At 39.8% G+C, this 26,891-nt stretch overlaps 1 protein-coding gene across 2 annotated transcripts; it reads right to left on the reverse strand.

The window, feature by feature from the left end:
* Nucleotides 1-1,620: 1,620 nt before the first annotated feature.
* Nucleotides 1,621-25,999, reverse strand: LOC143853712 (zinc finger (Ran-binding) family protein). 2 transcript variants are annotated; one of them, XM_077363434.1, is made up of 7 exons: nt 25,681-25,999; nt 22,539-22,924; nt 21,859-21,919; nt 13,263-13,354; nt 12,991-13,166; nt 7,301-7,381; nt 1,621-1,850 (listed from the first exon to the last, which is right to left on the reverse strand). In XM_077363434.1, the coding sequence occupies exons 1-7, from the start codon at nt 25,844-25,846 to the stop codon at nt 1,802-1,804; spliced, it is 1,011 nt and encodes a 336-aa protein (XP_077219549.1). In that variant the 5' UTR covers nt 25,847-25,999; the 3' UTR covers nt 1,621-1,801. The 2 variants fall into 2 exon arrangements, with proteins under 2 accessions (XP_077219549.1, XP_077219548.1); XM_077363433.1 differs by having other exon boundaries at nt 21,841-21,919.
* Nucleotides 26,000-26,891: the final 892 nt, after the last annotated feature.

Genomic DNA, 26,891 nt, shown 5'->3' on the forward strand with positions numbered 1-26,891 from the left:
CATGCATTTTTTCCATCAAAAGTGCATTGTAAATATCATTTTCTAAGGAAGAAAATTCTGGGAAAATATTTTCACTATTTCCAAAAATCATTTTCTTCAGTAGCCCGAGCAATGTGGTGACAAATAGAAACTAAGGGCATGTCTTTTGATCGGTACCCAATGCACACGATCTAAATCATAGATGGATCGATACTAGAAACTAACACCTATCAAAGCCACTTTAACAAAGAATAGTAAAGTGTCTAGAATTGAATGTCTTAAATTCTTTTATGCATGGAAGAAATACAAGCATAAGAAAACCTGGCAATCTGAGGGGAAAAAAACAAGGGAAAACTACCATAAACCCCCCTAGATTAAAACTTATCTACACAATAATCACCGCCATAAATATCCTTTAATTTTTTTCTTTACCCATTTTACCCTTTGTTATATCACCTTGGTTATAAATAGGGAAGTATATTTATGCCCCTTTTCATCACCAGGGACAACCAGCGTCAGTGTATCAATGGCAAAAAGGGGCTCATGTACTTTATGTCAGAAAAACACAGAGGCTTTGATTGCAAAGTACACTTGCAAATGGGTGTCCCTGGTGATAAAAGGGGCGTAAATATCATTTCCCTATAAATAATGTACTAATTCCTAAAATCCCTCTCCATCAACAAAATCACTCTTTTTCTACACTAAAAGATTCACAGCTTGCTTTTTTTTTTTTTTTTTTTTTTTTGGAACCTCTACTTCTCTCTTTTAATTGCAAATCATTTCCATAGGATGATTCTAGCCCTCCAATCTATAGAGGAACTATAGTATGGAAACCTCTATAGAGAGAAGGATTGGGATCATCCTATGGAAATGATTTTTCGGACACAACCTATTTAAGTTGTGGTCCATCAAATAGACGATTTGGACATCTATGGTGTAAGCCGTACAATATTTTTTGAAAAATAATGGACAAAACAGGCTTACACCATATAAAATCCCCGATTTAGTTGAGAGAGACAAAAAATAGAGGATATTCATACGGTGGGTGTTATAGAGAAACCAATGTTCCTATAGTGGGACCGTTGGAGGGAGAGATGGATTGAGTGAGAGTTCAAACGATTAACCTTACTTCAGTAATGGTGAGAGAGAGAGAGAGAGAGAGAGAGAGAGAGAGAGATTAATGCTACTTTATAGATGGCGAGATTTTAGGGATTTGTAAGGATAATATAAGAAAGGGCAAAATGGGTAAAAGACAATTAAAAGCTATTTATGGCCCTATTAGTAATTAAGAAAATTTTGGGGTGATTCTTGTAGATACGATTTTATTCAGGGGGTTTCTAGTAGTTCTCCTAAAACTAAGGACCCATGGAAATATTTTCCCTAGGAAAATTATTGTCTCCATAATTTAGAGGGAATTGATAGAGCTATGGCTTATTTAGAGAGATGTCATTGTAAATGGAAGGCCTCTCAGAATAAAACTTGAACTGCTGTAGTTCCAAGTTACTTTTTTTCACTTGTAAACAAACAACTTAATAGTAAGAAATTTTGGGAAAAAATTCCTTTCCAAACTTTTCTAGAAATTTCTGGTAATCCAAACAGAGCTTAAAATAACTAACTTTCCAATTCACATACCTCACGCCATGAAAGCAACCAGAAAATTAGAAAAAAAAATTCAAAATATTTGAACAAGCAGCGTTGCCTCATCTCACTCACAAATAGGTTTACACAATCTCAAAAACTAAGCTGCTTTACACTCAACAGCATCAAACTTCACTCAACCAAAACCAAGTCTCGGCAATCACGAAACCTCTTTCGATGCTGGCTAGGCAACACTTACAGGTTGATTGGGGGCGTCTTTTTGAGTTTTACACCTGTATAAGAAAAAGCTTCCAAACATTCATCCATAGTAATAACACTACTTCAAATGGAGTAATGCATTTTGATAAATGTTACAGAAAATATTGTTAAGAGTTTGGCGATACTGGTTACTGCAGAAGCTCATTTGCCTAAAAATCTGACAAATAACATGTTCATCTAATCCATAATACTAATATTGTTAAGAGGAAAGTAAGTCAAGTCTAATCACTAAGCATTTGTGGGATTTCAGAAGGGGATTTGAATTCAATCTAGCAGTGTGGTTAGGACAACCTGCAAACATGACAAACTAAATCTCCTGGAGGTACATTCTTGTTTTCTAGCTGAGATTTTGTAAAGGCTACTGATACTAGCACTACCATGTTTTGATATTTGAACTAACCCACCTTGTCTTTTCTTTCTTAATTTGCTTTTGAGAGTATTTAAGAAAATTGTGATAACCCTGGATAGCTGTTGAATAGAAGACAATGCCTGGTAGTGCAATTATCAAAACATGGTACTGCAAATATCAGTGGCCTCTGGTGTAATCAACCAATCTAATAAGAAGTAATCATCACAATTCAACTCAACAGAAACAAATATTGACCAATCAACTAAATTAAGACAGGAAATATAGAACTGTAGAATGAATAGATTGTTAAGAAAGTGGGGCCACATGTGCCACGTGTAGGCCAACCCAAAGAAAGAGGGGCCACACATGAGGGGGAGTGTTAAAGTATAAAAGATTAAATAATGCCTTTCTCCAAGAGTAACTGGTTGTTTCACAAGAGAACCAAAGTCGGTAGAGAAATAACTGAAATTAGCAATAAGAAAGGAGAACAAAAGACTTCGATCTAGTCAATCCTAGGGCTTCAATAGCTTTCCCAAGTTCATAAGTTTCAAAATCTATCTAATATTTCAGCATAACGAAACTTAAAAATCAATTTCTAAATCCCAAGTACCCTGATTAATCTTACATAGATCATCCATTTATATAATTCTTAACTCAACACAGGAAGAAACCCCCAACTTTTCAATTCTGGCAGGAAAAAAGTTGCAGCCTCAATTCTATTATTCACATATTTTCTTGAATGGCCCCCCATAAACATAATTAATCATGAGCCAAAATTCAATTAAAGACACAAAAATCTCTAAAAAACATAAAGGCACCACCCTCCATTTTCAGGACCGAACAAAATCTCTTGCAACTCAAATTAGGAGAGAATAACACTAACAATTTCCTACTTTGACCCAACTCAAAAGTCAAAACCCCATTTAAACTAATCCTAGAAATATGTTAACAACCACAATAATTTATAAATAAAAACAACAGAACCCCCAAATTTCAGACCAAACAAAGCCATCTAGAACTTTTTTCTACTTGATGTGCTTGAAGTAGCTGCCTGGGTTATGTTATTTTAGAAGAACATCTTCCATTGAGTAGCTTTCTTCAAAGCAAATTGAAGGAATCCCTTCAAACTATCTGGAAAAGGGACCTGTTATTCAAAATTTTCATGGAATTTCAATCGAGAATTAAATAAATGAAAAAATCTATACAGGTCAACATGTCTACTTATTCTCAATATTCTTCCCGAAAATCTGAAAATGTTAGATCTCTTCTTGAATATACTACAAAATGATGGTAACCAGTAAGGCCCAATTTGTTTCTTTCTGGTTTCGGGTATGCCCGTGCCAGTGCTTTTTGATCTCATGTATTGCAGGATGGGACTCTTGGTCCCGAATGTTACTTTAATATTAATGAAAGACGTCATCTTTCAAAAAAGAAAAAAGTAAGGCCCAATTTGAATAATCAATTGACATTGGCACTACCATGTTTTGAGAGCTTTTTGGGAATTGTACTAACTTTTGACAGCTGGTTAAATAATAAAAGATAAGATGAGTTTAGGCAATTATCGAAAGGTGGTAGTGTCAATATCAATAGCCTTTGAATATTATCCCTCCTTGGTATATTCGACATCTTTTATGGCATAATCATCATAGAAGTAGGCATCTTTGTCCTCTTTATATGCTTCAATGTTATCATCATGATTGCACTTGTCATAATCTTCCAGAATTAAAGAAACAAAAAATCTATAAAGTTTACACCATGTCTACTTATTCTAAATATTCTTCTCAAAAGTCTGAAAATGTTGGCTTTCTTCTTGAATATGCTACAGGATGATGGTAACCAGCAAGACCCAATTTGAATACTGCCCCTCGTTGGTATATTCATCAGCTTTTACAGCATAATCATCATAGTAGGCATCTTTGTCCTCTTTCAACTTTCCTCCATGCTAATGTTCCCCATGACATGCATGATCCTGGAAAGAATCACTCTTGTAAGAGGATCTTTCACTGAGATCATTTTCCTAAGGATTTAATTTTGGCATCACCACTGCCTCCTGACTAGTTTTGTTAAGTGCTTGGTTGGGTTGCAATCACACCTCAACCTTTGTGAGCTGTACTTTGAAAAGTCATCAATAACTTGCATAAATCTACCCAAATAGTTGTGCAATCTCAAATATCATCATTCAGTAGGGATTTAAGTCATCTTCATGGAATATCCATTTCTACTTCTGGCTGAGATGGTGCAAAATTCACGCAAATCATGATCATCAATCTCAACTCAACTCAACTAAGCCTGTGTCCCAAACTAGTTGGGGTCGGCTAATAAATCCTTTAGAAAATTTTCATGAAGAAGGTGAAAGGATCTAACCGGCTCAAAATGACTAAGTCTAATCCTCCTGACACTAGTTGGGTTCATCTATATGGATCATTTTCTTCCATTTTATCCTATCCAAGGTCATGTTCTATTTTATGTTCCTAGCCCTCAAGTCTTTCCTCACTGTTTCTACCCAAGTTGTTTTCGGTCTGCCCCTACCTCTTTTTACTCCATCAACTTGGCACGAGTCACTTCTTCTCACTGGAGCATCCAAAGGCCTACATTGGATATGCCCAAACCATCTTAAGCGGTGCTCTCTCATTTTCTCCTCAATTGGTGCCACCCCCACCTTTTTACGGATGTCTTCATTTTTAATTCGATCTAACCTTGTGTGGCCGCACATCCATCTAAGCATTCGCATCTCCGCTACACTCATCTTATGCACATTCTGCTTCTTGGTGGCCCAAACATTCTAAGCCGTACAACAAGGCTGGCCTCACAGCTGTCTTATAAAACTTTCCCTTCAACTTGGGAGGTATTTTACGATCGCACAGAACTCCTGGAGCATGCTTCCACTTCAACCAACCTGCTCTTATTATGTGGTTAACATCCTCTTCAGTCTCTCCTTCCTTATGTAGGATTGAACCAAGATAGCGAAAGATATCCCTCTTAGGTACCTCATGTCCAGTCATATTTACTACATCCTCGTCCAGCCTCCTTACATTACTAAAGTTGAACTCCATATACTCTGTCTTAGTCCTGCTCAGTCTAAAACCTTTGGATTCCAAAGTAGTTCTCCATAACTCTAACTCAGCAATAAGTTCTGGAATTTTTTTTATAGAAATTGGGCTCAGCTTGATGAATTGATAGCTTGTTCTGTGCCAAAATTGATGCAAGGATTCACAATATACCAAAAGGAAAAGAGATTATTGAAAACGGAGTAAAAAGAGTGGATAACAAAATAGTAAAGATAAATGGGACTCTACATTCATAAATCTAAAAAACCAGAAAGAGAAGTATGACATATTTCCCTAGATTCATCTAACTCAAAAACCACCTTGGGCTTGACCATAGTGACGCAAAAACTACATTTATTGATATTCTCTTCAGGATAAAAAAGTGTAAGCATCTTAAAATAACACATAAAAATGCAAAATTTCCCTATAAATAGAAACGATCAAATTCCCCCTTTTTAAATTGCAATTCAACCTTTGATAACAAAAAAGAAAAAACAGCAGAAAACTATACAGGTGGCAGAGATTGCCTCTCAAACCCTAAAATTTAACACGAATTGAAACTACACCCCTTTTTTCTTCTTAACGGAAGCTCTTGCACCATACACTTATTCATGTACACATCACCAAAATGTCGTCACAGTTGTTATAATCCTTTGTATCCCTTTTTTTTGAATGGCGGCAAACTTTATTGAAAAAAGAAGAAAAAGACTGAGATGGTCAATACAAAGGGGCAAAAGGAGCAAGAAGAAAAAATACACGGAAAGCAAAACAACTCTCCCAATAGGGGAAGAGAAAATCTCAAAGAGGAAGGTAATCAGAAAGGTCCAAGCTCTCCTTTGAGACCCCTTCCCTTGCTAACCTATCAGCTTCCTCATTGGCGAATCTCCTAACATTTTTCCTACTTGGTATTAAGGATTGGAATAGAAACATTTTCCTAAGATTCTTAGGCAACAAGATATCCAGCACTTCTATGAATCCAATTTATCCCATGGGCAGTACATCAGATATAAGTCATTACTGGTCTGTTTTGTTTTGAGTCCACAGAAAGTGGCAGTACTTTACATGTCCTTAGAACATAGAACGTTATATTGTGGAGCTAAAAAACTAGTCAGCCATTTTGACCGTACGTGTATTTTAGGTACTCTATCTCCTATCCTTTTGTGTAATTGATATCCTTTATGATATTTTGGCCATCTGCCCTTCTCCATACATGCTCTTGTAATGCAGGGCAAGGTCCAAATTGTTCTTGAAAATGTGTCAACATAGTAACCTAGATGACATATCCAGGAAAAACCAGCATTGGAGTAACTTAAGATACTCTAGAATAACATAGTTCCTAGGGATTTGCTAGCGTCCATCGCAGGAGGCATTTCGTGGGCCGTCTGTTGCATGAGAGAGAAGCCAAATAGGCTCACTTTTCAACAGATTTTGTCTTATTCATGATGTGGCTGCTCTCTCATGCAACAGACAGCCCGCGAAATGCCTTCTGTGATGGACGCTAGCAAATCCCTAGTTCCTATGATAACCTTTAATCATGGAAAATCTCATTTCAGTAGCATAATTAAATTTAATTTCTGCCCCCATCTGAGATAACTACCACAAAGCAGAAAAACTCAATTCCATACTCTGGTATTTTCCAGTGCCATTCTTTGGACCTTTTCACATAGCATGGCTACTTGGCTCCAGCATATATCACTAGTACTCCAGTAAGAAAATAACGTGAGATACTCATGATATGTTCTTCAATAGAAAAAATTTGAGTATGACAAGCTAAATATATGAATTGGGGTCTAACAGCACACTGCTTCACTTAAAGTTAGAACTTAGGATGTAAAAAAATAAAGAATAAAAAGTCAACAAATTCAAATACGTAATAATTATGGACAGACGACCTAGCAACCTCATCAACATGTTTTAATTTTTAAACTATATCCATATGATTTGGTAGCAGAAACATTGGATACCAATTAAATCATAATCCTACCAATTAAATCCAGGGATTCATTTGCATATTTAAATCCTAACAATTTAAATGTAAAGGAAAATAAAAAAGAACAATAAAACAGACCTATTGCAATGCAATCGAGATGCGAAATTATGATTATTGCAATTTGTGCACATCCAATCTCCATCACGCCATTGCTTTGCTCTGCAGAGAAGAATGGAACTAGGTCATTGAACGAAATTCAAATAAGGGATTCGGTACTACATAATGTTGCCAACAAATTAAAGCAAGTTCTAATCCATTAGCAAAAAATCATGCCCGCATATGTAATGGGTCCAACAGAAATATGATAACCGGATCATATTCATCCCCAACAAAGTACGATCTCTTATTTCTGTTTCTAATATTTTCTTATAAGTTATATACTTATATCCATATATCAATGGATCAAACCGCAGAATATACAATTAAAAAAATCAAATGGTTGAATGATATCCAGTTATCCACACTTCATTGTTTCTATAATGGAACTCACTATATTAAACACTTATGTGATTGGATGATCATAATTTTTTGGGAAACATAATAGCCTTTAGCAGCTAATTAGAAGTGATCAACGTTGAGCATCACCTCCCTGTTCTGAAATCACGCCATCGATATCTTAATATGACTGACAGTTTCATTTGGAGAATCCAGCAACCCATCGACTTAAGGGCATCCTTTAGCAGCTAATTAGAAGTGGTCAACGTTGAGCATCACCTCCCTCTTCTGAAATCACTCCATCGATATCTTAGTATCACTGACAGTTTCATTTGGAGAATCCAACAACCCATTGACTTAAGGGCATCGACTATGGAAACACTAATACCGAGATACTATCGTGGAGGTCAACCAGGTTACTGGATTCCTTCTTCCCATAAACAGCCCACCGCCGCCCACCACAAAAGCCCTCTTGCACAGATACAATCAACTTCAAATAAACCTCCTTACACCCATTACACAGCAATTCTGACATCCTTCAATCAACTCTAGGAACCTCAAGACGGCTCTCCTTTTCCCTCATTCACTCAAGGGTCCCCGCTAAGAATCGACGAGGCACCAATTTCTTCTATTGTAAAGAAGAAGTTGCCTTGACCTGTGTGGTAGACAAAAGATCCACTCTCCTAGCCAACCCTTTGGGGAAAATATCTGGTTAACTAAAAGCCCCGAATGTGAGTGGATGCCGTTAGAAGGTGTATATGTGCCTAAGGGCATTTTGGTCACTGTACTTCTTCTCTGTTTATATATATATACAGTAGTGAGGGGGAGCATATCTCCAACTCACCTTTCCTCTCTTCTTTCTTCTCTCAAAATGGTATCAGAGCCCTAGGGTTTTGATCCCCTAGGGACCACCATCGGTCCTCCTCTCTCACCTCTCGCCACTCACCTCTCATCTCTCTCCCTTGCCTCTCACCTTCCAGACCCCCTCGCCACTCTCTTTCCTCCCTTCCCAACCCGACCCTCACCAGACCTCCCTCACCACTCACATCCCATCTCGACCCGACCCTCACCATACCTCCCTCACCCCTCTCTTTCCTCCCATCCCAACCCAACCCGACCCTCACCAGACCTCCCTCCTCCCTCGCCACCCAACCCACCCCGAACCGACCCTCACCAGACCTCCCCTCCCTCGCCACCCAACCAGACCCTCATCCTCTAAATCCTAAGTCCTCCAAACCCTAATCCCATTCTCTTCTATCATCTTCCTCTCTAATCTCTCAAGCCCTAACCCCTCAAAACCCAAACCACCAAACCCTAATCTCATTCTCTTCTATCATCTTCCTCTCTAATCTCTCAAGCAACACTAGCGGGCCTATCTAAACTTCTTTCCAAGAAACGCTAGTATTTTCTTTCACTCAAGTCTTCTCCATCATGCACTAAATCCTCTTTGTCACCTTTCTTATTTGTTCTCTGCGGGTCCAATCTCATCAGTTAGCCTCCACACCCCCTCTGACTCGTAGCCCTATGTTTACTTTTGCTATGTTTCTTCTTTGGCGCCGCGGTATGGTGTTTGGGCCCGTCTTCTGATTTTTCCCTCTTTTGTTCGACTGCCGTCGTCGTGTTTGTGAGTTTCATATTATTTATGTCCTCATGGATCCTCTTGTCAGCACGACTCCTCCACCTTCGGCCCCCTCTTCTAGTTATTCCCTTTCTGTGGAGGCTTCTTTCCCACAGATGACTAGAGTCAAACTCGGCGGGTCCAATTATCTGAATTGGCGTATGACAGTTGAGACCTATCTCCTTGCTCGAGGTAAGGTTAGTTTTGTTAAGCGTAATCCTCCCTTTTCCATTGATCTCTCATATGCTCGATGGTGGCAGGATGATGCCCCGATCCGCACTCTCCTCTGGCAGAGCATGGCCCCTCACGTCGTTGGCATGATGTGCCTCAAGACATACAAGGAAATCTGGGAGCATGCCGTTGTTCTCTATTCTAGGGTTGATAACCTCATGTATCTGAGATACCTATGCATAGTGGATGTGCCTAAAGCACGACGATATGATTCTAGTTGCCTTCTACAGTCAATATGTTTTGTCAGCAGTTGGACGTATTTCTACCTTTCACAGTTGATCCGGCAGTTCTTGCCAGACATCAGCAGGAGCTCCATGTTATTCGCTTTCTTGACGCCTTGGGCCCTAATTTTTTTCCCTCCAACAACAGATTATTGGCCCCGGTTCCATTCCATCCCTCACGAAGGTCTACTCTCGTGCACAGCAATGTATCGGGAGTGGTTCCTCTCATGACCCGTCTGTCGAGAGTTCTATGCTTGCCGCATATGTTGGTGGCGACAGTTCTGGCCGAGGCGGTGGTAGCTTTGGCTGTGATTGGGGCCGTCGAGGCCGTGGTGGTTGCCGTGCTACTAGAGGCGGTCGTGGCACCGGTGGAAGTGGGCACCCCTTATTGCACTCATTGTCAGGTGGATGGCCCACCCTTATTGCACTCATTGTCAAGAGGCAGGGCATACTGTGGATACTTGCTACGCCTTACATCCAGAGCTTCGTCCACTCCGCTCTGCTAACATCACATCAGCCGGCCTTCCCGATGACTCTCCATCGTCCTCCATCGGCCTAGTGGCACATGATGACTCTCTCCTCATCTCTAAAGCCGACTATGATGAGCTTTGCGTCTGCGTGCGAGTAGCCAACCACCTACTGCGGGTTTTGCACAACAAGGTAGTTCACCTGCTTCTCTTCTCGCTACCTCCGGCTCTTGGATTATTGACTCCAGGGCCTCAAACCACACGACAAGTAATTCTACCTCCCTTAGTTTGTTTAAGCCCTTTCACTCTGCATCTCATACTATCATTCTTGTTGATGGGACTACTGCTCCCATTTCTGGTATTGGTGTTATTTCTCCCCATTCTGGCATTACTCTGTCATCAGTTCTTTGTGTTCCTAAGTCTCCTTTTAATTTAAAATCTGTTAGCCAAATCACTAATAGTCTTAACTGCTCTGTTTCTTTTTTTTTCTTCTTACTATGTTTTTCAGGATCTCTCGACTGGAAGGACAAGTGGTCCGGGTAGTGAGATGGATGGACACTATTGTCTTGACTATGATTATCCTCATGCCGTTTTGCATAGCCCCGTCGATCCTTATCTGCGGCATTGCTGTCTTGGCCACCCCTCCATTCAGAAACTTCGGCAGCCATCTATTACTTCTTGTCTTGTTCAGTCGTTTCATTGCGAGTCCAGTGAACTGGAAAAGAACCACCAAGTGTCTTTTCCTTCTAGGGTTGTTAGTCGAGTCTCGAGTCCATTTGATTTGGTACATTCTGATGTATGGGGCCCTCGCGGATTATGTCTCTTTTTGGATATAGATACTTTATCATTTTTTTATTTATGATTTTTCATGTATGACATGGTTATTTCTACTTAAAGACCACTCTGAGGTCTTTCATTCTTTTCGCACATTTCATGCTGAGATTACTAACCAATATAATTGCTCTTAAATGTTTGCGCACTGATAATGCTAGGGAATACTTTTCTGCAACTAATGGCTTTCAGGTTTTCTTACCTACTCATGGCACCGTGCATCAGTCCTCTTGTGCATACACTTAGCCAAGAGGAAAGTACGATATTTATTTAATGTGGCCCGCACTCTTCTGTTTCAAATGCAGGTTCCTAAAGCCTACTAGAGCGTGCCATCCTTACATCATGTTTCTTAGTTAATCGGCTCCCATCCTCCGTCTTAGATGGTCAATCTCCTTTCTCAGTCATACATCCTCAGCATGATCCCTTTCCCATTAGTCCACGGGTCTTTGGTTGTGTTTGTTTTGTCCACAACCACTCTCCTGGCCTGGATAAATTGGATCCTTGGGCAGAGAGATGTGTCTTTCTAGGCTACTCTCGTACCCATAAGGGTTATCGATGTTACAGTCCTTGGTTGCGCAAGTTATTTGTTCCCGCCGACGTCACTTCTTTGAGTCTGTCTCCTTTACTACTTCCACTGAGAGTAATAAAGATGAGTCAGACTCTCAGGTCCCTCTTCCTCTTTCTGTTCTCCTTGACCGTATTGAGTCCACTTCCTCCCCATTGCAGGTGACTCCAGCTCCTCCTACAGCTCCTCTGAAGGTCTATAAGTGACGTCCGAGGGCAGGTGTCAATCACCCTACGCCCGAACCATCATCTTCTCAGCCGGAGATACTGGCTCCTCTTTCTCAGGTACCTCTCCTTCCCTCTCCTGATGCTCATGTCGATTCTCCTATTGCTTCTCGCACTCATTCCCGTACCACTGCTCATCCCATTTCTCATTTCATGTCATATGATAATCTCGCCCCTTTGTTTCTTAGTTTTATTTCTTCCTTGCCTTCTGTCTATACGCCGCAGTATGTGCCAGAGGCCCTTGCTCATCCAGGTTGGCGTGCTACTATGGATCTTGAGATGGCTGCTCTTCAAGCCAATCATACTTGGGATTTGATCCCTCTACCTCATGGTGCTCAGTCCGTGGGCTGTCGTTGGGTCTTTGCCATCAAATCCTTGCCAGACGGGATCGTTGAGAGCCTTAAGGCGCGCTTGGTTTCCAAGAGTTATACACAGACATTCGGGGTTGACTACGCTGAGACCTTCTCTCCATTCGCCAAAATTCCCTCGATTTGAGTATTGATTTCCCTGGCCATCAACCGGGGATGGCCCTTATATCAGCTCGATGTTAAGAATGCCTTTTTGCATGGGGACCTCACTGAGGAGGTGTAAAAAAACCTTTCCTGCCATTCCAAAAAATAATTACATCATGAATCTTGAATGCACGACCGAAAGATGCAACAAATTTACCATCAAACTTCTCTTGGAGTTCTACTGCTTAAATACCACAATAAAAGAAGCTTCGCATAGAAGGAAAAGCTGCCCTAACCCTTTAATGAAAAAAAAAAACTCCACTTAATGACCAGCTCAACAAAACCTATTAATGGAACAAAGTTCATTATGAAGTTGATGGGCATAATCTACTTTCAATCGTATGCTTGTCTATCCTAGGCAATTCTAAATTTCTAACACTCACAATAACACTACAATAATATGATGCAAAGAGTCTTCTAGGTCATACATGGCACTGATAACAATATAAGATGTCTTATTCCACTTCAAGACAAATCCACAAGCCACAGAAAGAAGGGCATGGAATTACTCTCTAAACTCAAAAATAAAGAATTAATAGGAATAGTACAAATGAAAGCTGTAATACAAAAAGGTTTTTGTTTGTTGATCAGATAAGCAACATTAAATCCATCAAAAATATCAGCAGAAACAATGTCTGGAATAAAGAAAGGAAAAAGGCATTACCCTTTTCCTAGAAGAGTCGGCATTGTTGTCATTTGTGGCGATTGCATGTGCATTGGAAAATTTGGTGGTGTTGCAGAGCTTCCACTAGGATATGTGAGATACAATCCAGGTGTTTCATCATTATGGGATCCTTCCATTTGCTGAAAGCCCTGATATGAGTGTTGCCGCCCATTTGTCTGAAATTTCCAGAAATAAGATGTCTCGGATAAATTGTCCTACTCAACAGCAATAATATATATATATATATATATATATATATATATATCACATACCAGAAAGTGGTTGTGTACAGCTCCGGCATTTAGCCGCTTGTTGTCCCACTCATTAACAAATTCCTCTGATGCCAGTCGTTTTGTTCCCAGGGCTTAATACCAACAAATTGATACCTCTCAGATTCATGACATATTCGAAATGTGTAGCAAGCACCACATAGCTAGTTCATTGTACACAAACTATGCAAAAGAAAATCAAATTGTATATATGTTCAAAAAATGAGATAGCAAGGATGGAAACCATAATAAAGCTATCAAGTGTTCTAGTTAGTGATCAAAGTAACCAAGAAAATAAAGGAAATGATAAAGTTAGAAAATGTGTGTGGAGAGCTTCTTCCTTTATTAATAAGACTGCATTCTGTAAGCAAATACGATAAAATTTAGAGCCAACTGTCACATTCTTATCAAAAGAAAACCAGAAAAGTTTTTTTTTTTTTTTGAAAACCAAGAAACCACACTTGGCTCTCTTGGATTTTGCATTAGTTTCAACTGCTCAACTGAAATTCTGACTTCAATGAACTACACCAGGTCCGTCTATTAGAAATATAACAGAATGACAAACCAAATATATCTGATTTGAGTTGGACTCTCTGCAAATAAAGTCTTTCCAATTATCGATATCTGATTTTCTGTAATACATTACATGTGGAACATCCTTAAAGAATATATACACCAAATAGGTACAGATATCAAGAACGGCAGACATCTACAAGGAGAGAAAACAAAATAGACAAGGTGCAGAATTCGTAACTCCTAATGGATGAGACCAACCCTGAAAGATACAGAACAAAAGGTCAAACTATGTGCAAAAAGGATCAGGAGTTCTCCACCTAGTAATCGATGAACTGCTAACCAGCCTATTAACTTGGAGACAAGGAGAAGAGAATTCTGAGGTCATCCAAAGAAGTTGGTTTGTAGAAATTAAGTACAGTACACATCCAGGCTTTTTTAGCTGTTAGATGGAGGGAATATCCCAGAATGTATGGGATACTGCAATAATTAAGACAGAAGGAAAATATATCCAATAATGGACAAATTTAACTATTGTTACAGGCAAGGTTTCAAATGCTGATTTGGGTATATGACTTCGATCCTCACGGAAGTGGAAGTACTTCATAGAAGTACATGGTACACCATGTAAATCTAGTAAGAATCATGGAAATTTATGGAAGTCTATGGAAGCGATGGAAATTTAAAATGAAATTTCCGGAAATGCTAGAATAAAGCATAAATACACACATAGAAACTATCACATAAGCAAGACAACCATTCCTAATGGTTTAACAAATCAAACACCAAGAGACATGCATTGTCGTGTGTGTATGGAACAGTAAGGTTCATTCTAAAAATAGATATTTCACATGTCTTGAAACTTGAACTTGTCATTTCTTTTACTTTCCGACTTTTCTTATTTTTGAACGATAAAAAAATAGAATGCCATTGAATAACAATAATATTTTCGAGACATGTGGTTTTTTTGGTTATCTAGGTACACTGCAAGGAATCAAACTTCGGACTCCAGTCTAGACATCAACTTCATTCCTTAAAGAAGAAGACACGCGTCAGTGGAAGTCTAAAACCATAGTTATAGGTCTACTAATGCTTTTAATGCTTCCATTATGTGCTGATCCCAACAACATAGAAACGCCTTTGCTATCATAGGATTCAAGCCCATCAACTTAGTGGGTGGGGAGTGGACGGGTTTCAGAATAGCTTGTATAAAGTCCTAGCCCATCGCATTAAATTAGTTATAGCCTCACTAGTAGGCTCTCAACTAAGAAGGGTTTTTTTTTTTTTTTTTTTTTTTGAAATTATCAACTAAGAAGGTTTTATGTTAGAGTTTGTCTTGACCCTTACAATTCCTTCTCTTGAAAGTTTTTAACTTTGACTTGGATTCCAAGTCATGTATAAGACATTAGACAACAACCTCCAGAACCTTTATAAAGGTGGGATTTTGGAAAGTGAAAGGTAGAGATGAATATTACGACTTGAGACGGCCTTGGGATGTATGCAAGGGAGAAGAGAGCTTCTTGAAACCACGAGATTGTGGGTCAAAGCCATCTTACCTAACAAAGAAAGAGAGAGAAGAGAGCTTCATGTGAGGGTGCTTTAGATTTCATGAGGTGATGTCTTATTTAAGCCTTGTAGGTGAGGGGAGATGAGAAAAAGGGGGAGGGAGAACGAAACAGGAAACAGAGAGATGAAGTGTGCATTCTCAGGGAGTCAGGGTGTTGCGAGAAGTTTGTGGGATCACAAGAAGAGAGTTCTTTTTATGGGTTTCTCCTCTTGCATTACATCATTTCCTCTCTTATATCTCTTTGTGGATGTAATCTCCTTTATTTGCACAATGGAATTTTTCATCACTCCGCCCATGGATGTAGTCATAGACAATGACAAGCCACATAGATCCTGGGTGTTCTCGTTTTCCATGTAGAATTTCATGGGTTGCACAATGAATTGGTATCAGACCATAGGTTCGGCGATCACGGTTTTTTTGCCATGGCGATGAAGATTTTGAAGGGGAAGCTCAAGGTGGAGAATTTGAAAGGTGAAATAGTTTGGACTATAGAAACTTAAACTGGGTGTGCACCCATGTGAGAGATTCCCTAGCCATGGAGCATTTGTCCTTTTACTAATTATGAGACATAATTGGGTCTTTTGCCTTGTGACCAAGAGGGAAAGGATATAAGGTCCTAATGTTACACGGAGAATTCATTAAGAGTCCACGTCTTAAGTTAATTAAGAGTCCATGTGTGAGTGAAATAAGGGTCCAAGTTTTAGTCTACCAAGAGTCCTAGTCAGTCTTTGTCCAAGTGGCAAATAGGATTGGTTTTTATGTCTTAAAGTTGGAGTAGAAGTGGAATCCTACTACCCCACACCCACCTGGACGTGGGGTTTGATTTACTTATAGATATAGGCCTCTGGCCACTTTTATGAGATATGTTGCATAAGATTTCAGACTTGCATCCCCTATGTGCTCTTGGAGAGTGATGCTCAGCCCTAAGAATGATTCCTACAAACCCTAGAGAGATTCTAGGTTTTTTCTATCCCTCTCTTCATTATTCTTCTTCATTAATTCGGTTTCTTGATTTCTTATACCTTGAATCTTTGTTTTCTATTCAAGAAACTAGCCTCCCATCACCATCAACACAGCCGATGACCACCTTGCCCAACCTATTTTTCCAGCCTTACCAAAGCCCCCAACCCCAACCCCAACCCCTTTGATATAGGATCAGGAAGGGAAATAGAAGAAAGGGGATAAAGAAGAAGAAGAAGAAGAAGAAGAAGAGAAGATTAGAAGTAGAAGAGAAGAATTTAGGGAGAAGTAGAAGAAGAATAGAGGAAGAGAGGAGAAGAAGAAATCTGTAGAGGGAAGAAAAATCAATTCAATTCAATAATCATCAAAAGTTAAAATCCCTAATACATGAGGCCTTTATATAGGCAATTAAACTAAAATTCCATGGAAAATAAATAAATTCTCTAATTCTAAATAACATGGAAAATAAAATCCTCGAAACTAAATAACATGAAAATAAGAAACCTAGAAACTAAATAACATGAAAATAAATCCTAATGGGCAAATATGCCACTTATTGGCCTATTATCTACATCATTCTCCCCCTCTTAAAAAGAACTCGACCTCGAGTTCTAATCCACCTGCATCAAATATGTAGATGAGCAACTCGAACAATAGCAGTAGTAACACACCAAACTCTGTCATGTATAATACGCGTGATAACCGTGAAAAGAGTCTGAAATGCCGATGGAATGAGAGTGAAGAAATCGCCCATGTAAAATCATAAATACGTGAACCTCTCCTGACAAGTAATGAAGCTGGAAAAATGGCAACGTAGTCTTCCTGGATCGGTGGGATCGGCATAAGTCATAGTTGTCAAACTCTTATGAGTCGTACGAGTCAACTCTCGAGTCGAGTCAAGTCGCCGGGCTTTCGAGTCGAGTCGCCCATGCGAGTCGCCTCTGTTGAAAACTCTTACGAGTCGCTCCGAGTCGAGTAAAAAAACTATGACTCTTACGAGTCGAATCGAGTCGTTGGGCCTGGGCTTTCTTGCTTTGATGGTTGAAAACTTGGAATTAGGAACTTAAAACTTAATTATTTTTGTTCATGCACGTTACAAGCATGTAGTTATTTACTAGTAAATGGTGGGCCCCACGCCATCAAAACATGAGACGTAAAATGGCGGGCTCCAGTCAAATGCATAGGGACGGTGGACACCACCTTGTCAATAACATGAGGGTAAAATGGTAGACCCCACTTTTAACATTGGTTTGGGTAGAGACTATGGGCCCACCAATCCTAGGCATGGTCATTAAATATTGGGCCCCACCCCATCATAGCATAAGGGTGTAAAATAATTAATCCAAACCATTCCAAAAAAAAAGTTCGTCCCACGGTGTATGCATGGGTTTGGATAGAGTTGGTGGGCTCATCAGATCAAGGGTAAAATAGTGGACCCTACCCATGCTATTCTTGGGTATAGAATATGGGCCCCACCCCACCCAATCAAAAGATCAAAACATGATGTAGGGGAAAATACTTTCCAGGAAAAACTTTTTATGGAAAAGGTGAACGAAATTTGCAAAGTTACGTGCTTAGTATAGATTATGGATGGATAGATGGATATTTTTGGCTTAGTGCTTTATCTATGTGCAATTGGGTTATTTTTTTTTACATGCTTCATCTTTTAAGATATAATGATATTTTTTTCAACTACAGTTCTACTCTTTTCAAAAACTCAAACGAGTCACGAGTCACGAGTCGAGTCGAGTCACGAGTCATAAAATTAAGAAATCGAGTCACGAGTCGAGTCACGGGTTGACAACTATGGGCATAACAGCTATGGGGAATACCAATCCATGACCAGCCTCAATAAAGATATCACCTGCTGGTATCAAATCCGACTCAATGGAATCAACAACAAAACCATCTGCTAGAACTGTATCAGGCTCAGTGATGTCAGGCTGACAATCCTTCGGATGATCATCATGTGCACTGAAATCCTCTGTCTCATCCTCTACAATCAACTCAATCTGGACATCTACTGGAGAAGTAATGATGTCACGGTGCTCATGTAATGATATGGAATCGGTATCCTCGATGGATTGCTCGTGCTCTGCATGATCTAGCAATGCCTCAATAGTCAAGTCACTCGGCTCTGACTCATGACGGTGCTCAGTCGACTTTGTCAAAGGAACAGCCTCACATGGCTCTGCCACAATAACTGTCTTGAATGTGAAAGTGTCAAGATGTCGCTCCAGATGCTCGGGGCAACTGGTGCTGGGGAAATCTCTGAATCGTCATGCTCATCGACGTCGGCCTCAACAATCACTGAACTCTCTAGCTCCATATCGGACATCTCTAACTCAGTATCTGCCATCATGGACTTAATATCTGACATAATAAAGGACTCAACTATAATGATCTCATCAACAATGTCAGCTGGATCATTAGGCGGCTCCGCAGTAGTGTTAGCAAAGTCCTTCGCATGCATGTAACGCTCGTGATATCTATTTTCTGCTTCAATTTCAGCTTCTCGTGCACGTCGGGCGGCGGCTTTTCGTTCACGACGAGCAGCTTCTTCACGCATCAATTGTTTTTCATACCGATATGCCATTAAGGCATAAACACCCATAAACTCATCACGGACCTCCTCCCATCGACGGAATAGAGACCTGCCTCCGTGACGACGGTTCATGACTCGACGTATCCATAACCTCTGGGCTTGTCGTCGTACAGTTTCTCTGGCTCAGTAGATGGTCGTTCGGTGATCATAGCCGTAGTACTCATGATATGCATCCAGAGCATTGATCCACAGCAGACATGCAGCCTCATAATAACTATAGTGAGTATGGCCTTCGAAATATTGATCGTCATACCCGTCAAAATATGGAACATATGGCGGAGCCATTGGGATCGGTGTCAAAACTGAAATCAACCGTCTCATTTGTTTTTAATGTCAAATAGGACACAATGCTTTTTGCGGATCTCAGATCTGACTCTTGGATAGCTCGGATCAGTGGTCGGACGGATTCGGACGGACGCCCAAAGTTGGTCGTTGTAGTGCTTACGCTCGCTAGTGACTGCTGAAAGTGGGCTGGAGATAATCGAAAAGTTGTTACGAACAACTTTCGTGTTTATGCCGAAACCAAATTTTGAGCAAAAATTGCTCGAATGAAGAGAGAGAAAGTAGAGGGGGAGGGGAAATTTATCTTTTTGTTTCTTTTTTTTTTTTTCCTATTTTTTATTGGGGGGGGGGAGCAAAGGGTAAAAAGAAGAGGTTGAATCAGCTACTTAGTTAATATGTAGAGGTGCCCAATGGGAGAAGGGGGTTAAAATGGCATAACTAATAGTGGAGGGTGCCTAAGGTAAATTGGGGGGGGCTGTTTTTACCTTATTTCATAAGGCGTTGAATTAACATAAGGGGGTGGTCCAGGGAGAAAACGGGGGTTAGGGAGTACCACTTATTGTCTTTTTAAGTGGCTCGTGACCCACTTCACTCAAATAATATAAAAGGGGAATGGACTTTTACTAAGGCACTTGCCTTTATTAATTGTATCTGACAGTTGACAGGAAAACAAAACTTACCTGTTTTTTATTGGGTGACCTGCAGCTGGAGGTCACTAAAAAGGAAAGCTAGCCTTTATTAGGTTCCTTCTCAAGATAGGCTTCGTGAGTGTCTTGGAAACTTAGTGGCGTGAGAACGAGGCAGCGAGAGGATATCGTATAGAAATTTTGATGCAGGACATTAAGGGAGGTGACTTGCTAAAGTTAACATCTATCAAAAAGGAAAGGTCTCTCCTTGTTCTTCACGATTGTTGTTTCCCTCCTTCACAGGACACTAAAAATAGAAAGGGTGCGACTCGGGTCAAGCTTCTTATTGCCAGAAAAAAAAAATGGTTGAAGGGGCGAGGAATGACTGCAGTTTAGTGGGGGATTTGGGAATGTTTTCTTGAGGTTAATGGGCTGAAGTGGAATGGGTTTTGCAGTTGGGTAGGGTTCCTTGCTGCCAAAACTACAAGGGGTTTTCTTTTGATATGGGTTTTGAGGAGCCAAAGTTGTGACTGTTGGCTTTAATTTCTGGGTGCAAAAAATAATCAGCAAAGGGAAGGACTTCTGGTTGATTTAAAGAGGTAGATTATCACAGCGATTTTGTAGGTTTGGGGCTGAAGATTATGGTTGATGATTGGCTGTTAAAACAAGGCTTTATGGGTTCTTGCAGGTGAAAGAAAAGGTGGCTATTAGAGGTTGATTTGGGTGACTCTTCGAGGCTGAGAAGAGAAGGATGATTGGTTGAGGTCTGCAAGGAAGAAGGGGTCTCAGGTAAGGGCTTTATTAAATCGGTGGAGGAAGATAGGTTGGGGCTGACCGGCTGAGGCTTTGCGTGTAAACATGAGGGTTCTGTGCGCCAAAGCCTGAAACTTGAAGTCGTTCCAGAGTCGCAGACTTTCCTCGTACTACTTGTTCGGATGTGAGTTGCTCGAAACTCGGATCCTTCGCTCTGATACCAAATTTGATTTAGGATCGGGAAGGGAAATAGAAGAAAGGGGATAAAGAAGAAGAAGAAGAGAAGATTAGAAGTAGAAGAGAAGAATTTAGGGAGAAGTAGAAGAAGAATAGAGGAAGAGAGGAGAAGAAGAAATCTGTAGAGGGAAGAAAAATCAATTCAATTCAATAATCATCAACAGTTAAAATCCCTGATACATGAGGCCTTTATATAGGCAACTAAACTAAAATTCCATGGAAAATAAATAAATTCCCTAATTCTAAATAACATGGAAAATAAAATCCTAGAAACTAAATAACATGAAAATAAGAAACCTAGAATCTAAACAACATGGAAATAAATCCTAATGGGCAAATATGCGACTTATTGGCCTATTATCTGCATCACCCTTCTTGACCTTTCTTGATATGTCCACAAACCCAAGGAAACAGTCCTAAATCCTTTACCCACAGCCCTAAATCCTCTACTAATAATCCTAGGCCAATCCTTATCCCATCGGCCACCATAAACCCACTTTCCAGCCCATTGGCTACCATAAACTCCAATCGGCTACCATAAACTTGCTTTCCATCCAATCGACTATCATAACCACTCCCTCCAACAGTCCCAACAATCATTCCAATCCATCCCAGCAGTCCACCCAATCGATCCCCAACCCCTTTAGAAATTTTTCCCATATTCCTTCAAACCAAAACCACTCAATTAGACCACAATATTAGCCTTTTACCCATTAACCTTCCTGCTGTTACCAGTCTAGAGTCAATTTTCCCTAAATCATCACGACACTTTCACAAATGTGTCCTAGAGTATCATGTCCTATAAGGAGCGTCAAAGTATTCCCAAGTGTTATCAAAGCAGAAAACCAAAGTATGTGTGTTCTAGAAACGTTCTTATTATGTAAACATTGTGTAAATATATGTATTCTATAAATATTCTTATTATATAAACAATGAGTAAGTAGAGGCACCATTAAAAAATAAAATAAACAATGGGTAAGTATATGCCAAAGAAACATTCTTATTATATGAACAATGTGTAACCGATCTGCTCCTTACTCGGGAAGAAATTGGTACCAGCCGAACTTGTCATAGAAGAGGGTGCACCAGATGTCATAGAAGCGTTGCATTTTTTACACTGCACACACAACAGGCACCTGGGTTAGATATAACATACTTTAAAAATCCATAATAAGATCTCCCTCCCCCCCTCCAAAAAAAAAAAATGAACCTCTTAATTCCCACAATAAGGTGCATAAAAAGGTTAAAGTTCACTACATTTATACCGAATGCTCTTGCCTGATACCAAAGCAGAAAGAATATCAAATCACTCGTTTCAAAAGCATGTAGAATTGTAGATGCAAGCTGATCCGGAAAGGATAACAATGTGCCCATTTTTACAATTAGAAATTGCAATCTATGTTAAAAGCATGGTTTTAAATTTCAGCCGGGGCAGACACCGAAAGTACACATTTCGTTGTCGACCAAGATTTCGGCCGAAATTTTGGAAATTCAGAAATTTCGGCATTTTCTATTTGTTAATATTTTTTTTTGGAATTTCAATTTCTGCCGAAATTTAAGCAAAAAATTCAAATTTTAACGAAATTGTTTTTTTTTAGCAAATTTCGGCCGAACCGAAACCGAAATTTTAAACATTGGTTAAAAGCAATGTTAGACAGAGGCTATGGCAATTAAAAAAAGAACACACAAATAAAAATCTCTAGTAAATTGGTCCAACCAATGATAAGCAAGCTTACCTGTGCACGAGAAGAATAGTTATGGAAGCCACAATTGCATAACCAGTCCCCATTGCGCCAGCCTTTCGGAACCATGAGAAGCTGATTGGCATTGTTTGGATACGGAAATCCACCACCATTACTTCCAACAAAGGGCCAACCAGAAGATGAATGAAGTCCAAACCTATCAGCCCCGCCAAAAGACCAATTAGAATTAGCTGGAAGTGAATTTCCTGGTGTCCCTATATTCATCTTGAATCCAGGTCCGCCCTGTGCCCTGGCAAAATAATGTCCATAAGTTGAGAGAGAAGCTCCAGGCATTGCAATTGCCGGCATTGCCGCTACCTCCTTTGGTTGCCCGCACTTTTTGCACTTTTCTCTTGAGGCATAATTGTTGTTACTGCAACCTATTCATCCATTTGCCAACACATACCCAACCAATGGTGCAGCCAGCGAAGACAAGGCCCACGTATACGCACGCCAACCAAAACACACACACAAAACACACGCACTCACACCAGTCATACACTCTACACAACTGATTTTAAGTTTCTTATTTCAACTTAAACAAAATAAATACTGAATATGTAAGATGTATGAGCATTCAAGATAACTAGTTGCCATCAATATCTAGAGATGTATCAAATTATATCATTTACCATATGCACTATTAACAGACTTCGTAAATCGAACAATCCAATTCACAGGGTCCTCATTAAGAGATCAGGTATTATCTTGATTAGCATTAGGAGTCAGAGCACCAACCAAGGGCGATCAATTCTTAAATAATAATGATTTAACAGGATCCTGGGATCCACAGAAATAAGACTGCATACAGAAAATTTAAATTATAAATAATTAATTAAATCTGGGGTTCCTCTGCATCAATTAAAGAAATGATGTGAAATATCCACCCCAAGTATAGGGCAAACAATGACAATATGGGACAAACAAAGGTGTCAAAAGATTTATTGTATTGCCCAAGGTATTACTACAACTTTTCAAAGAAAGTAATGATGTGTGGTAATCCACTCAACTCAACTCAACAAAGCCTTTGTCCCAAACTAGTTGGGGTCGGCTAAATGAATCCTTTAGAAAAAAATCATGAAGAAGGTAAAAGGAGTCTACCCTGCTCTAATCCTAGTTCTAGTTGGGTTCTTCTACGTTGATCATTTTCTTCCATTCTATCCTATCCAAGGTCATGTTCTCTGTTATGTTCCTAGCTATCAAGTCTTTCCTCACTATTTCTACTCAAGTTGTTTTCGGTCTGTCCCTACCTCTTTTTACTCCATCAATTTGGCACGAGTTGCCTCTTTTCACGGGAGCATCCAAAGGCCTACGTTGGATATGTCCAAACCATCTTAAGCGGTGCTCTCTCATCTTCTCCTCAATTGGAGCCACCCCCACCTTTTTAAGAATGTCTTCATTTTTAATTCTATCTAGCCTTGTGTGGCCGCACATCCATATAAGCATTTGCATCTCCGCTACACTCATCTTATGCACATGCTGCTTCTTGGTAGCCCAACATTCTGAGCCGTACAGCTTGGCTGGCCTCACAGCTATCTTATAAAACTTTCCCTTCAACTTGTTAGGGATTTTACGGTCGCATAGAACTCCTGACGCAAGCTTCCACTTCAACCAACCTGCTCTTTTCTGTGGTTAACATCCTCTTCAAAAAATCACGAAGAAAAAAAATAGAACTTAAGAAAAAATCATTTTCAACGAAAACAAACGAAGTGAGAATACCATCGAAGTGCCAGGAAGTGGGGCTTCCATCCCATTTCCTCCTCTATGGTAAGAGAAGTTGTTAGTAGAACATTTTCTATAAAAGAAGAGAGGAGACTTATTGAATGTTTTGTGATGCAGAGCTCTAGTCCACCTATTTCTCATCCAATTTGTAGATGATTCTCTCACTTCTTGTGGAGATAGTTTGGTATTCCTAGATGCATCCTTAGACGGTTCAAGGCAGTGCCCCACCCTAAGGGTATGTTTGGTTGCACAAAAGCCAGGATAGTTTAGGGGTTTTGTTTTGCATTTGGCTACCACGAGAGGCTATGAATCGATTGGACCTGCCAATCGAATTCATAGTCACGCTCGTAATGATCGACTTTGCGAAGATTCCATTGGCAGCAAAATCTCTTGTTTGATTGCCGATGTAGTATCTAAATCCCTGGAGACTACTACACAAGTTTCATAGGTAATTATTTCATGTTTGGTGACGTGGCATCCATGTCCCCTCCTGATACCTTCCAAGCCAAATTCCTCAAAAAAATGAGGAACTTGGTTTGGAGAATGATGCTTCTCTCTCTCTCTCTCTCTCTCTCTCTCTCTCTCTATATATATATATATATATATATAAATATATATATATATATATATATATATATATATATATATATTAGTAATGACACCCCCTCCCACAACTCAATGAGGCTGGCAACTAAACACTACTTATCACTATTCTACAAGATAAATCCTAGGCAAATCAAATGTTTGTCTCCACCCTATTGACTACTTATATCACTAATCTACAGGGTAACTACCTGCAGCCTAACAGAGCCTATACAGGGTAACTACCTGCAGCCTAACAGAGCCTAAGGGATGTCTTGTGGTTAATCATTAGATGTCTGGTTATGTGTCACCCCTGTCCCCTCCTCATGAAATCCACAAAAAAGGTGCATTTTTGCTTGAATTTCTTGGGAATGATAATTTTTATCTCTCTCTCTCTTCCCCCCCCCCCCTACCTCTCTCTTCTCTCTCTATATTGGTAATCACACCCATACCACTACGCTACGAGGTTGACAACCAAACACTACTTACCACTATTCTACAAGGTAAGTTCCCGATAAATCCAATGCTTGTCTCCTCCCTCTTGACTACTTACACCACCAATCTACAAACTAAATAATAGGCACAAACAATCTCAACTCATCACATGCCCTAACCCTAAATCTTCACAACTACAGAACCAAATACCATCGAATTCATGGAAAAACACTCCCAAAATTAAAAACTAACGAAATATACAAATCAAACGTAAAGCAACCTAAACAGACAATACAGACTGATGAAAAATCTCTAACAGGAAAGAGAAGAAAACGAAGAGAGACGAGAGAGAGAGAGAGAGAGAGAGAGAGAGAGAAGAAGAAGAAGAAGATAGAACCTGTGCAGATCCAATCACCGATTCGAGGGAGCCATTTGGAATCTGCAGGGGTTTTGGTGTCGACGAGAAGACGAGGCTGCTTGCACCTGTTGCAGAAGGATCTGAATGCATAGTTTCTATTCTGGCATCCACCACATTCCCAATCTCCTTCTCTCCCTTCCCCCATTTCGAATTCTCTTTTCTTTGTTATCTTTCAGTAGAGTAAGGAAGGAAGAAGACAGAAAAATGGACTTAGGGCTTGCCGCTCCAATTTTCAGGAAGAAAGACGATGTTGAGGGAAATTGAGAGCAATCAATATACCAGTCAGGAGTCAAACCGAGGACTTCGACTTTTTATACGGTGTAAGCCTACATCATAAGATGATCCAAACCGTCCATTTGATGGAGTTTGTGCCCCAAAAATCATTTCCTATAGATTGATCAACGTAGGGAAATGATTTTTGGAGCACAACTTATTTAGGCTGTGTACGAGACGGTTTGGAATCTTATAGTGTGGCCGTACTGCACCTTTTGAAAAATAATAATGGACTATAAGGCCAATCATCATATAAAAACTCGTTAAGGTGTAAGCCCTTGTAGTCCTTTATAATGTACGGACATCATCATAGAATGTTCTGAACCGTCCGTGATGGAACACAGAGTAAATAGGTTGTGCCCCAAAAATTGTTTCCATAAGATCCTAGCATTCTGATCTCTAAGGGTTTCCATAATACGCAGTTCCACTATATATCGGAGGGTTTTGATAATCCTATAGAAATGATTTTTTGGGCACAACCTATTTACGTTGTGGCCCATCACATGGACGGTTTGGATCATCCTATAGTGTGGTCCTTACATTACTATAAGGACTTTCACCGTGTAAAAACTTGCCCCGGAAATCATTTCCACATGGTAATCCCAACTCTTCAAAACCTATGTAGATCGGAGGGTTAGGATCATCCTGTGAAAATGATTTTTGGGGCACAACCTATATACAGTTTGGATCGTCGTATGGAGTGGGCCATACAACACTTTTTGAAAAATGCTGGACAATCCGGGCTTACACCGTATAAAATACTTCACTATAGGGGTTTGCACCATATAAATCCTTTCGAAACCATACTTAATTTATTGGGAGGAATGCTAAAACGAAGGACACCCTAGGAAAAAACAGCCGTAAGGGCTCCCCCATTGGATCACATCATCAATGAGCTTGGTGATGTGGAGCCAATG

This window comes from Tasmannia lanceolata, unplaced genomic scaffold, assembly GCF_043159265.1.
Source record: "Tasmannia lanceolata isolate RefF3 unplaced genomic scaffold, GAP_Taslan_0.1 ptg000020l, whole genome shotgun sequence".
Lineage (NCBI taxonomy): Eukaryota > Viridiplantae > Streptophyta > Magnoliopsida > Canellales > Winteraceae > Tasmannia > Tasmannia lanceolata.